Here is a 14401-nt window from a genome sequence, read left to right as displayed (position 1 = left end):
TGCAGAGCATTTAACTAGGTACTACAAGGTATGCAAAAATTAATCTACCATAGCTCACAGATATGTTTCAGCCAGTTCTATTCTGATTAAGCCCTTTATAAGTTCTCATTTAGTGCTGGCAAAAAATGGAGAGGGAGAGAGAATGGGTTATCTCCATACTTGAACCAGGAAAATACATCTCCACTGGCACATACAATGAGTGCGGGAAAATGAGGACAAAAAAATAAGCTCTCATGGAAACAATAATATTGTCAGCATTTGTGTGACTTTCTATGGAAATAAATCTTAACCTTAGTCTTCACAAGATGCTTTGTTCTATAACCCAAATATGAAAAAGCTATGTTTTTCTCTCGCTGCCTCAGCTTCCTTATCTCTAAATAAGATGTCTTGAGATGGTCCATAAGATGGTTCTAACAAAGTGTTTAAAGCCTAGAGATAGAAATGTAACTGGAGACCTAGGTACTGAAATTTCGATTCACATTTAGTCTTTAGCAAAAAATATGTAAGTGTGGTAAGCTGTGCTCAGTCAGTATGAAGCATGTTGGTGAGAGTGACACCTTTAACTTATACTGAATTTTCATAATTCTTTTAGTTCTAACATTGGATAAACACAGATACTGAGGCACATATGCTATATATCTGGCAACATAAAAATATTATGCAAAGATAATGGTCTCTTGATACTCTAACCTTCGATTACAAAGGAGGAACCACGATTACAGGGAAAGGAATGTATCTCAAATGTTCCACTCCCACCTTATTCTGGAGAATGGCAGTACTGGAGCTTTTAACCCAAGTGCTTCAGAGGAGCAATATATGCCTCGATGTTTTTAGAACAATGAAGAAAAACTAAGTTAATCCAAGCAAACTTTCAAATCATAAAAGGAATAATAAGCATATGGGCTAACTCACTGAACCCAAGTTCTGTAAGTACAGTTGGACCTCAAGGAGCTGTGAGCAGGAATGGAAGGCTTTGTCCCTTCTTCTTCTCTACAAACACACTTTCTCTCTTCACTGTGCCTTTGGCTACTCCTACCACTAAAGTTCATATGTTTTCTTTTCTCAGTTGACCAGCTTAACTATCACAAAATTTCAGGGAACTCAATGAGAGATGATTGGTTCAGCCTGGGTCAGGCTTTGTCGCCAGATCCACAGCTGTGGGCAGAGGAACAGGGTCATGAGCCCACCCTGCATATGTTGGCAGGGGGTGGGGGAAGGTAAGGAGGGAGACAGGGTTCAGAGAAGAGCGCTGATGGCCTAGGCATACATCCCAAAATATACCTACCATACATACTATATTAAAATATTTTAAATTTCAAGTAAAACTTGAAGTGAGTTAGTCCACACAGGTCTTAGGTTTAGGCCATATGGTATTTCCAGAATAATTAGATGTTGTTTCATTACATAGTGTTTCCATTCTTTAGCAAAAAAAAAAAAAAAAAAGTCATATAGTGGTAAATACTGTCCCTAGAGTATACCTCAATGATTGGATTCTTTTGAGAAGGAAAGAGATTTTTTTTTTTAATTAACAAAAAAGCTTATGACATTTGGAGCTTGATTTGCTTAACTGAGTATTCAAGAATCAGTGACCCTGTACCTTGAGCTCTTTAGAGCAGAAGCATTGTGTGTGTAAATCTAACAAGCAGTTACATTTGTCTCAGTCTTATCTGAGGCTGTGGTAAAGGTCAGACAGTTGCTGAAACGTTCAGTGATTCTAAAAAGTGTAAAAGTGGACATTTTGGAAATGCCCCAATCTTTATCATGATGAATCAACTTACAAGTCATTTACCAATCTGTGCGCTCCTTCCTGATTCTTCCACCGACTGCACCACTGAGTTACCATGTTATAAGGATGCATACAACATCGATTTAAAATAAATCATCCGTACTTTTATTTTGGAAATGGGTTAATCATCCTTACTTTGCATGAATTTTCATTCTCTTAACAGGCAGTATTGACCACTCCAGCATCAGACACTTGATACAGTCCCACCTATTTGAGTCATGTCCCTACACTAATAATAGAAAGGAGGAAAAAAAGCCTCTTGGACCTAATAATTTTTAAGAAGAAGTTAGAACAAATTTACATAAGCAGCAACTCAAAACATCCTTCATAATTTCAGATAGATGCAGATGTACATAAAGATATGGAGTGCTGACAGGAAATAAAATTCAGAGACAAAAATCTTCAAGTAACCAAACATTTTTTTCCTTTCCTGGTTTAGGCCAATCAATACTAATCCTTCAAGGCTACTTTGGTTCAGATAGAATCTTACCTGGAAGCCTCAGTAAACTATCTGAAAGCCTTCCTAGGAACATTAGGCATGTTGTTTTTCACATAGAAGAGTTTCCATTGTATCACTGCTTACTTTTGGTCTTTATTTATCTTTTGTTTTTCACACCGTCCGACATCCTACTAGGAGATTTAAGTGAGGTGGTCACATTTTTTAGTGCTGACTATGTGCTTAGCACTTTATATGTAGTGTCTTACGTAATCTTTATAATAGCTTTGTTGTACACATGAAGAAACTGAGATTGTTGTCACTTGCTCTGGGATTGTTGTCACTAATGTATAAAAATATACATATTTGATTAATCTGTACTCACACTTCACAATATGAAATTGAGAAGGGGGTTTATCTAGTGGATAAGCATCATGTGTGAAATATATATGATATGACTTTCAATGTTGTTTCTGTAATAAAAGATAATTAAACATAAGTGATCTCATGGGAAAAGAACACTAGAAGGCAGAATATATAAGTTCTAGATTTGGCTTATATACACGCTAGGTGTGATTTGGGGCCAGCAGTAACATTTCCAGGCGTCGGATTCATTCTTCTGTTTATCTAATGTATCCCTTCATCCCCCTCACTCTTTGTATACACTTGTCCCTTTTATATTTTTATCTTAAGAAGATAAGAAATAACATATAAAGTATGATATAAATTTAAATGTTTTCCTTAATGATTTCTTCCCATTTGTTTGGAAAGTAAGATTCAAGAAGGTAAATACCCCTACCACCTCTGTTACTGTTATAGCCCCAGTGCCTGGACGGGCCTTTGAAATGCAGTAAGCACTCAATAAGCATTTATCAAGTGAATGAATGAAAAAGAGAGAGTGTAAATTGAGAAAGGAGAATGGCCGCAAAGCCTACCCCATCACAGTACATTTTTCTCTGTGCAAACATTTTCTGTTTACTTGTCTGTCTCCCACTTGGGACTGAGACTGGGGCTGTTGTCACAACTATATCCCCATTCCCTGGAACAAGTGTCTGACTCTACCACGTGATAAACCCTCAATAAGTAAACATTGTTTAAAAGTCTGGGACGTAGGGCTTCCCTGGTGGCGCAGTGGTTGAGAGTCCGCCTGCCGATGCAGGGGACACGGCTTCGTGCCCCGGTCTGGGAGGATCCCACATGCCGCGGAGCGGCTCGGCCCGTGGGCCATGGCTGCTGGGCCTGCGCGTCCGGAGCCTGTGCTCCGCGGCGGGAGAGACCACAACAGTGAGAGGCCCGCATACCGCAAAAAAAAAAAAAAAAAAAGTCTGGGACGTAGGACTATTTACTTCATTATCATCATGAAGCTGTTCATATAGAAAGTAAGTTTGAGTATCTGTGTGTTTCTTCAAAGACATTGACAGAACAATCACAGACGATTATGACTGAGTCAGATCGTCATAATCAAAACCAATTAAGCAAAATATAAAGTACAGTAAATAAACTAAGTATTTACTGATGTTTTCGGACTTTTGAGATACCCTGAATTTCTCGGGTATATGAAAAAAAAGAATGTGTGAACTGACTTAAAAAATCAAATCAGAACTATAGTTATTGAGTAGAGCCTGGCCCTTTGTTGATCTGTTGTCACTCTTTATGCCTAAGCCAGGTGAGTGTGTTTCCTGTGCCACTAGACCAGAACCTGTTCATCTTATGTTCTGCTTCTTTCCTTAGTCTGTGAATTTCTGGTACGTGCTGGTGATGAATGATGAACACACAGAAAGGCGGTATCTGCTGTTTTTTCTTCTGAGTTGGGGACTTCCAGCTTTTGTGGTGATTCTCCTCATAGTTATTTTGAGAGGAGTCTATCATCAGAGCATGTCGCAGATCTATGGACTCATCCACGGTGACCTGTAAGTACATCCAGGCAGAGCACACTGCCTCCTCAGCCTTTCTGTATCCAGGCAGCTTTACTGGTAGAAGGTGGGAGCAGTTGACTAAGGGGTCTGACTGAAGGAGCACCATGAAGACCTTTGCCTTCCTGCCACACCTTCTAAATCTCTAATTATCTCTATAAATAAGAAACTACTGCCTCTCCAGTTCCTTTGATAGGTGCAGTTTTCTCAGGTGAATTGGTGTATCAAACAGTTCACAGCAATTTATACTTTACCATAATTTAGTTTGTTAGATTGGGACAAACAGAAATACCTAGTGAAATCAAAGAACTATGAAAATTTTGGTGAAGAATAGAATCAGTGACAAATTTTGAGTGTGGCATGTTATCTAAGGAGTCTGATATTTGGGGCAGGTGGATGGGGAGCACGGCAGGCACCATCATTCATAAAATCCCTAAATACCAAAAGACTATCAGAGTGAATGGAGAGTGTCTGCAAAAGTACATGGGAAGGAGGCAAGGTCAGCTGGGTCCTTCTGATAGATTCTTATTAAAGTACACTGTAGTCTTGAAATCTAACGGATCTTTATACACACATATATATGCACGCCTTAATCCTGAATCTGGTATCTTACAACTTTGAGGACCACTCAGCCCCTTTTATTGACTCCACATTAAAAAAAAAAAAAACTTTGGGTAATAAAGTTTAATCAACTCCCTTGGTGTAATGAGGATTTAGAGGAAAAAGTAACATTTCTAAATAAGAAAGAATAGCCTAGTCACAATCTTATGAAGACAGTATTACCTAATTATCTCACAGGTTATTGTGAAGATAAAAATTAGTTAATAGATGTAAAGAATCTTTTAAAGTAAAAGTACTATATAAGCAGAAGTCATTTTCATATTATTATTGCCTCTGATCAATTATGATCATCCATTATATACTTAATCAACATTTGTTATTGATGTATGCAGATATACTTCACACATGGGCAATCACAGACTAATATCCCATACCACATTAAACCAAAGGAGGTGAGCTATATAATACACACACACCCATTGAGATACCATATATAATAATTTAGTCTTTTTATTGCAATTCAGTAAGATTCCCTCATACTGATTAATTTATAGCATTACAACAATAGTATTGAAATATAGTATTCTATTTTGTTGATATAAAATTCTAAAAGCCTGATCTTCTAGAAGGGAATGGTTGTGTCTTTTCACAGTTATATTATGACATATTACTACTCCTGGCATTAATTTAAACCTTGGGCTGCCAGGATTAATTTCAGAAAGTTCTGCATCTTTCTTTGTCAAGTACAAAGTAACCATGAGACAAGTCCTGGTGGCCAGTAGCCATCTCTTTCATGAGCTCCCTGGCAAGATCGGGGTTATTTGGCAGCAGTTTTAGCATCACATGTATACACACCCAGTCTGGATAAATGGGTGTGTATCACCCGATGAAAGTGATGTTAGCTAGAAGAAACTCTCTCTTGATGCTTCTAAAAGGATTTTTAAGAGAGAAATAAACTGTTATACAAGAATGTCCAAATCAACTGACTCTTAAAATATTTGCCTTCTGAGGCTTTTGCAGAAAGTTCTTTATTACCAGCTCAACTATAATAAATGCAATGTAAAATATATTAACCTTTACCCAATCTTAAAATTATAGCCTTATTCAACCAAAAGTGACTAACCTTTGTAAGTAGTATAGGTTACTTTTCTTCTTCATTCACATAGAATATTCATGTGAATTTATTCCAGTTTTTAAAAAATTCCGTATTTTTGATATTACTTTAATCTCAATGTAAGAATAAATTACTGTGTTATTTTTGTAAAATATTGTATACTTATGTCATCATTCAAAAACATGCCTTTTCTCTGGAGATGGTAGGATTTGTGGTTGTAAAATAACTGGACATCTGTTGTGCAGTGGTTGTTTTCAGTAATAAAACTTCCTTTTTAGTGAGGAATTTTCTCTAAGTAGATCTCTAATGTATTAATATGCTCAAGTTGTTATATTTACAATGTTTTTATCAACTTTTGGAACCAAAATTATGATAATTTCGTAAAAACAGGAAGTTATTGCTCTTTTCCTATTAGCTGAAAAAGTTTGCAAGTTTAGTGATATTTCTTCTTTATTATTTTGGAAGAAGTCACACATGAAGCCAACTAGGCCTCAGGTTTTCTTTGTAGGAAGACTTTTAATTACAGATTCATTTTCTTGTAAACATATAGAACTATTCATATTTTCCATATGCAGTTCTTTCTGTGTCAGTTTGATAAATTGCCTTTTTTTCTAAGAATGTTTCCATTCCATCTAACTATTCAAATTTTTTAGTGTTTGTAAGAGATCTGTAGTAATGAATCTTTTTTCGTTCTTGATATTGACAATTAGTGTCTTCTTTCACTATTTTTTCCCCTCCTCATCAGTCTTGCTGGGGTGTTTATGAATATTACTGTTTTTTCCCAAATTCAGCTTTTGACTTCTTGATATACTCTATTGTGCATTTATTTTAAATTTCATTTCAATTTCATCAATTTCTAGACTTATCTTCTTGATTTACTTTTGGATTTTATCTGACTTTTCTCTTTCTTTATTCTATTTATCTTATTTATTTTATTTGCTTTGCTTACTATGTGCCAGGTACTATGTATTTATTTTGTTTATTTTAAAAAATTTCCCCAGCTTTATTGAGATATGACTCACATATATAATTTTGTAAGTTTAAGGTGTGATGCTTTGATACCCACATCTATTGTGAACTAATTACCACAATAAGGTTAGTTAACACCTCCATCACCTCACATAATTACCTTTTGTGTGTGTTGGGGGGGGGGTTAAGAACATTTAAGATTTCTTCTCTTAGCAACTTGCAAGTATGTAATATATTATTGTTAATTATAGTCACCATGCTGTACGTTGGCTCCCCAGAACTTATTTGTCTTATGCTAGAAATTTGTGCCTTTTGACCAATATCTCCCCACTTTCCCCATCCTCAGGTCATGGCAACCACCATTCTAATCTCTGTTTCTATGAGTGCAGCTTTTTTAAGATTCCTCATATAAGTGAGATATATAATATCTATCTTTCTCTGTCTAAAGTACTTCACTTAGCATAATGCCCACAAGGTCTATCCATGTTGTTGCACATGGCAGGCTTTCCTTCTTTCTTGTGGCTGAATAATATTGTAGTGTATTGTACATATTGCAATATATATCTCACATCTTTATGCATTCATTCATAGACAGACACTTAGGTTGTTTCTATATCTTGGCTATTGTGAATAATGCTGCTGTGAACATGGGGGTGCAAATATCTCTTCAAGATCCTGATTTCATTTCCTGGATATGATAGTTCTATTTTTAACTTTTTGAGGAACCTCCATACCGTTTTCTGTAGTGGTTGTAAAAATTTACGTTCCCACCGAAAGTATATAATCTTTATTATTTCCTTCCTTCTGCTAACTTTGGGCTTAGTTTTTTCTTTTCCTAGTTCCTTGAGGTGTAGAGTTAGGTTGTTTGAGATCTTTCTTTTTTCGTCATGTAGGCTTTTATCACTACAGACTTCATCTTAGAACTGCTTTTGCTGCATCCCATAAGTTTTGGTATAAGTTTTGGTATATTGTGTTCCATTTTTGTTTGTTTCAAGATTTTTTTTAATTTCCCTTTTGAGTCCTTCTTTGACCCATTGGTTGTTTAGGAGTGTATTGTTTAATTTCCACATATTTGTGAATTTTCCAGTTTTCTTCCTGTAATTGATTTCTAGTTTCATACTATTGTGGTTGGAAAAGATACTTGATATGATTTCAGTCTTTTAAGATTTGTTAAAACTTTTTTGTGGCCTAATATATGATCTCTCCTAGAGAATGTTCTGTGTGCACTTGAGAGGAATGTATATTCTATTGCTGTTGGATGGCATGTTCTATATGTCTTTTAGGTCCATTTGGTCTAAAGAATAGCTCAAGTCCAACATTTTCTTATTGACTGTTTGACTGGGTGATATATCCATTGTTAAAAGTGGGATGTTGAAGTCCCCTACTATTATTGTATTCTCGTCTACTTCTCCCTTCAGATTGGTTAGTATTTGCTTAGTATATTTGGGTTCTCTAATGTTGGGTACATATATATTTATGATTATTATATCCTCTTGATAAGTTGACCCTTTATCATTATATAATGGCCTTCTTCATCTCTTACTACACCATTTGAGTTAAAGTCTATTTGTATGATGTAAGTATAGCTACCCCTGCTCACTTTCAGTTCCACTTGATGGAATATCTTTTCTCATCCCTTCTCTTTGAGCCCATATGTGTCCATAAAGCTGAAGTGAATCTCTTATAGGCAGCATATATTGGACCTTTTTTTAAAAAAAATCTACCCAGCCATTCTATGCCTTTATATTGAAGAATTTAATATATTTACATTTAGAGTAATTATCGATAAGGACTTACTAATACATCTTATTAATTGTTTTTTTGCCTATTTTATTGTTCCTTTCTTCCTTTTTCCTCTCTTGCTATTTTCCTTTTTGAATCGGTGCTTTTCCATGGTGATATGCTTTGATTCCCTTCTCTTTATCTTTTGTGTGTCTACTGAAAGTTTTTTGCTTTGTGGTTACCATGAGGCTTACATAAAATATCTTATTGATATAGCAATCTATTTTATTGGTCAACTTAACTTTATTTGCATACAAAAACTGCTCTTTTACTCCTCCCGTTTTCTTTTTTGGGTCACAATTTACCTCTTTTTATATTGTGTATTTATTAACAAATTAATGTAGCTATAGTTATTTTTAATACTTCTGTCCTTCAACTTTTTTAGTAGAGTTAACTGGTGAACACACTACCTAACTACTGTATCAGAATATTCTGAATTTGACTACATGCTTACCTTTACATGTATTGTATATTTTTATATGTTTTCATGTGACTAGTATCCTTTCATTTCAGCTTGAGGAACTCCTTTCAGTTTTTCTTGTAAGGTGGGGCTAGTGGTAATGAATTCCTTCAGTCTTTATTTCTCCTTAATTTCTTAAGGACAGCTTTGCCAAGTAGGGTATTGTTGGTTGGTAGGTTTTTCTTTCAGCGCTTTGAATATATCATCCCACTCTCTTCTGGGATACCTCTAAGGTCTCTGATGAGAAATCCACTGATGGCATTATGAAGGTTTCCTTGTAAGTTACAAGTTTTTTCTCTTACTACTTTTAAGATGCTTTCTTTGTCTTTGATTTTTGACAGTTTTATTATACTGTGTTTTTCAGAGAAGATCTCTGTAAGTTGAGTTTGTTTAGGGACTTCTATTATTTATTCAGAAGTCCAATAAACATCTTTACCAGAATGACATGCAGCTATCTTATATTTAACAGGTTTAAAATTAATCTCTTAGGGCTTCCCTGGTGGCGCAGTGGTTGAGAGTCCGCCTGCCAATGCAGAGGACACGGGTTTGTGCCCCGGTCTGGGAAGATGCCACATGCCGCGGAGCGGCTAGGCCCGTGAGCCATGGCTGCTGAGCCTGCGTGTCCGGAGCACAGTGAGAGGCCCGCGTACCGCAAAAATAAATAAATAAATAATAATCTCTTAAATGTGTGCTTTGACCTACATTCCCTAGGAAAAGTCCACCATCTACCTAGGTACCCATGTTGTGAACTTGAGAGTTTTTCTACTATTTTCCCCTTACATTTCACATCCTATTAATCACAAATTGTTTCCTAGTCTAACTCCTAAATGTCTTCCTACTACTTTCTCATTTTCATCTCTTATTTCATCACCATCTCTTCCGTTCATTTGTGTCATCTTTGTCTTGTCTGTTGGGTTGCCTCTTAACTTGTGTTCTTATCTCTAATTTCTTCCTTTTACAGTCCATTCACTAAATTTTGAAAAATGGAAATAACCGTATCACTCTGATGCTTAAAACCCAGGAGGTGCTTTTCATTACCATCAAGGTCATGGATTGTTAGGTTGTCCACGGTTTGACTCTAAACTATTGAACCAGCTTCTTTTAGCATCCTTCCCACCCATCCTTTCCAGTTATCCTTTGTAACTGAATCACTTGATATTTCCCATGGTCTCCTATGCATATACCTTTAACTATATCTTCTATGTCTCAAATATTTTTCTTTCTTTATGTCTGCCAAAAAAATACCTATTTTTCCTCTAAACATCAACTCTTTAAAGTTTCTATTTTCAGATTAAAACACTACCTCTTATATATAACCTTGGTAGACTCAGAACCCGTCATAAATCCTATGATTGTGCCAATCATACTATATTATGAATACTTGAGTAAGTTAGCTATGTAAATTGAAATTCATCCTGGAGGTCAGTGATTAATTACAGAATATATGGTAAAAATAATAAATTTATGAGGAATGTGGGGCTTAATTTACCCCTTGATGGAAATATCTGAACTGGAAAAAAGAAAAGCCTTAACAACCAAGGCAAGTTTACACAAATGTGGGTTTAGAGAAAACTTTCATGATTTCTCTATAATATATACCTAATAAAATTTTACACAGTAATATGGTTAGCGAAATGTATCTAAAATACCTAGAAGTCACCAAATGATACTAATGTCTCAACATTTTAAATACTGCATGAGGCATGTCATATCTTATAAGAAAAAAATCTTCTTATACATATATAATAGATAAAACTCTAATTTACCAAGAGTAATGGATTTTTGAATCTAGATTTAAATCACACAACATGATTTAGAGAAAGGTTTTAAAGAGCCTATAAAATTTTAAATTTACTTTTGTCTATGAAGTAGAACACCCAATATAGACTTGTTACCGCTTCTTTGTCACTGAGCCGGTTAATGCTATGAAACTATGAAAAACTGTACTATACTCAAAGTTAACAAAAGAAGGCTTCCTATACCTTTAAAAAAATTTTAAAGACATTTTCATCACTTTTTGAAAATTGTGCTAGAAATTCTTCTAGCTTTCTTTTTTATCTTATAATTGAACAGTGTTTAACTAAAGTAAAGCCAAAGTAAATGAAGTCTGTCCTTAATTGATTTCCATTGGTTACCAGAAGTAACTCTGTTGAGAGTACCTAGAGGTAGTCTCTATTGCGTGGTGTATATTTAGTGTCTTTGGAAGTAGCCACCGATTTTTCTTGGGTTGGCTTCTCAACTGCTCTAAGAAAAGGAACAATCTGAAGAAAAATCCCTAGCTTTATCATGCCAAATGCAGAGGAAAGAGAATACAGAAGGGTCAAGAGCCAGGGTAGAAGCCAAGGGAATATGGCCCTGAGACATTGTCCCTAAATAGATAATATGCTGTTAATCTGGGGTCACAATTATGTGACTATGGAAGGATAGAGTGATTGAGAATGAGTGGCAGAGTCATGTCATACAGAGGGGAGGAAAGTGAAGACTTACTTATCTCCATATTCCTACCTCTGAGCTGTAAGACCCTGACATATTAATAAATGTCAGTAACAGTAAAAATGACATAACAAAGATGATAGGTTATTTTGTACTTCCAAAACAGTTGCTTTTTTCTCTTTCTTGCTAGGTCATATGAATTCAACCTTAAAGAAAAAATCAGCAAATTGCTTACTGAATAACTATTATGTGCTAAGGCCTAAGTGAATTCTCTTCTATTTAAGCTAAGAATTTGTTTGCTCATGATGAAAAAATGCATAACTTCATTTAAAAATTGATTACAGTTTTTTAGTTTTTCAGTATTTTAGTTTCTTAATATTTTGGCATCATGTTTTATTTTAGATACTCTTAACAAATCTTAATTATAACCTATTCTGATTTTCCTGCTCCTGAACTGAATTACTTGTTTTATAAATAACTCAATCCTCTGAAAACAATCTAATTTTGCTAACTATATTAGGAGAAATGTTGTTAACGTAGAGGACAAATCTGTGTATTCTGAATTAGAACTAAGTAGGAGATACAGCTCTGTATGGGAAGTATGATATCATATGAGAGTCTTTATTTTCATTGAATTACTTAAAAAGAGAATCATGGAAAATGTTTATAAATACAGGGAGCCTATTTACCTATCATCTGAGGATTAGAGAAAATTGCAGTAAATCTATGGAAGAGAGATGTTGTCAGGATCTCTTCAAGGATTTTCTCAGGTGGGTGGTATGTTATTGCACACGGGTGTGTACGCACACACACACACACAAATACATGAATAGAAATAGCAGCTTTCGACTCACGTTTTCCATTTATTCAGAACTCCAAATAAAAAAATATTGAGAGTGTGCTTCTCCACAAAGTCTTCGAATCATAGAATCAAAGGGTTGGAAAACTTCCAGGCATGTCCTCAAAGGCATATCATGATTCAAAACCCTGTTCAAAGACTTGTTAGCTTCTTGAACTTCTTACTGTAAACATACTCAGTTTATATGACCTTTTATAGCTACTGATTATACAACTCATTCTACTACCCTTACCTCATTCTCTTAGCTTATGTTAGCTTTAGCTCTCCTAGCACCAGCCTCAGCTTTTCTGACTAGTGCTGTATCTCTCCGAGAAAAATTCCAACTGGTGCTTTGACTTACACCCCTCATGACTTCTCTTAAGTCCCTGGATCCTCTTCTTCACATGCAAGATGGAATCTAGGTGAAAAAAGAACTTTATAAAGCATTGAATCCAGTCTCCTTTACAATCCTTGGGTAATCTTTACAGCAATCCCTGACAAATGTTCATTCACTTTATATTTGAACTCCTCTATGAGAAAGCATGTATTTCCTCCCAGGACTTTCCACATAGAGTAGAAATCTTTTAGATTCTGGCTCAAAATCTAATTGCTGGATTCACACCAGAAAAAACCCTAAACATTTCAATTAAATAATCCTTCAGTTTGTCACTGTTATTTTGTTTCCAGGCTAAATATTTCTTATTTGTTCAAATATTTCCACATATAGCATGGTTTTGCATCTTTTCACTATCTTAGTAGCTCTCCTCTAAACTTGTTCTGTCTATCCATCTATATCCATCTTCTTCTCTTACATTTTATTTTGGAAAGAATTTTAAACACAGAAAAGTTGAAAAAATTGCCAGAGTTCACATATATCCTTCACTCAAGGACATATATATACATACTTATATAACCATAGTACAGTGATCAAAACCAGGAAATTAACTATGATAAAACACTATTAACTAAATGGCAAACCTTCTTCACATTTCACCAATTTTCTCCATCTTTGGAGACAAGCATATGATTTTATTAATGTACCTCAATATATTAATGTGATGTATGATATTATTAGATAGAGCATACCTACCATTCCTAGAAGAAATCCCTCTTGGTCATTGTATTATTTCTTTTTTTTTTTAACATCTTTATTGGGGTATAATTGCTTTACAATGGTGTGTTAGTTTCTGCTTTATAACAAAGTGAATCAGTTATACATATACATATGTTCCCATATCTCTTCCCTCTTGCGTCTCCCTCCCTCCCACCCTCCCTATCCCACCCCTCCAGGCGGTCACAAAGCACCGAGCCGATGTATTATTTCTTAATATGGAGTTGGATTCTCTTTATTTATATTTCGCTTAGTATTATTGCATCACTATTCATGAATGATGTTGGTTTACAGTTTTTTTTCCCCTTTGGACTGCCTTTATTTGGTTTAGGTAACAGTGTTTTACTTGCTTTATAAAAGGACTTAGGAAGTTTTTCTTCCTTTTAACAGTGCATGAGACAGTCTGGTCTCAAAAGGTTTGGTAGAATTCCCCTGTGAAACCATCTGGGCCTGTTTCTTTTTGTGGAGTTGTCCCTCAATAACTTTTTCTAGTTCTCTGTAGAGATTGGTCTGTTTAAGCTTTCTAAATCAAATGGGAACAATTTTGATAGTCTGTATTAAACTAGGATTTTATCCATTGTGTGTAGGTTTTCAAATTCATCTGCATGGAGGACTGAAAATCCTCATCACTTCTTTATGATATACCCACAAACATAAAATTCTGTTCTCCACAAATGGTGTCACCATAGTGACCTAGTTTGGCTAATGTCAGACAGCATGACAGAGTTCTTTATTAATTGCTTGTATCTATGGATAATGAAGAGAAGGCATATAATAGCCTTAAAATGTGTCTAGCATACCTTTGCCATTATTCAGTTTAATTTGAATAATAATTACAAGGGTTTTTGTATTTTGTACCTGTGTCCCCATGATGTGGTGTATTACTTAAGATACACAAGCAAAATAAGTTTTCTTAGTCAAGTAAGAGAAGTTGCCATTAGAAGACAAAAGATGAGAATTATCTGTGATCAATTTAATATTCTAAGTTAAATGACCTG

General features: G+C 35.1%; 1 protein-coding gene across 1 annotated transcript in view; it reads left to right on the top strand.

Annotated features, from left to right (window-relative positions):
• ADGRV1 (adhesion G protein-coupled receptor V1) overlaps nt 1–14401 on the top strand; it is a 577115-nt gene that overhangs the window by 411020 nt on the left and 151694 nt on the right. The window contains exon 85 of the mRNA XM_082836315.1: nt 3954–4132. Within this exon, the coding sequence (XP_082692441.1) occupies nt 3954–4132 (179 nt within the window). The remainder of the gene's footprint in view (nt 1–3953; nt 4133–14401) is intronic.

Source organism: Leucopleurus acutus (genome assembly GCF_964270905.1).
Source record: "Leucopleurus acutus genome assembly, chromosome: 3".
Lineage (NCBI taxonomy): Eukaryota > Metazoa > Chordata > Mammalia > Artiodactyla > Delphinidae > Leucopleurus > Leucopleurus acutus.
This window is presented reverse-complemented; position numbering and strand designations above follow the sequence as displayed.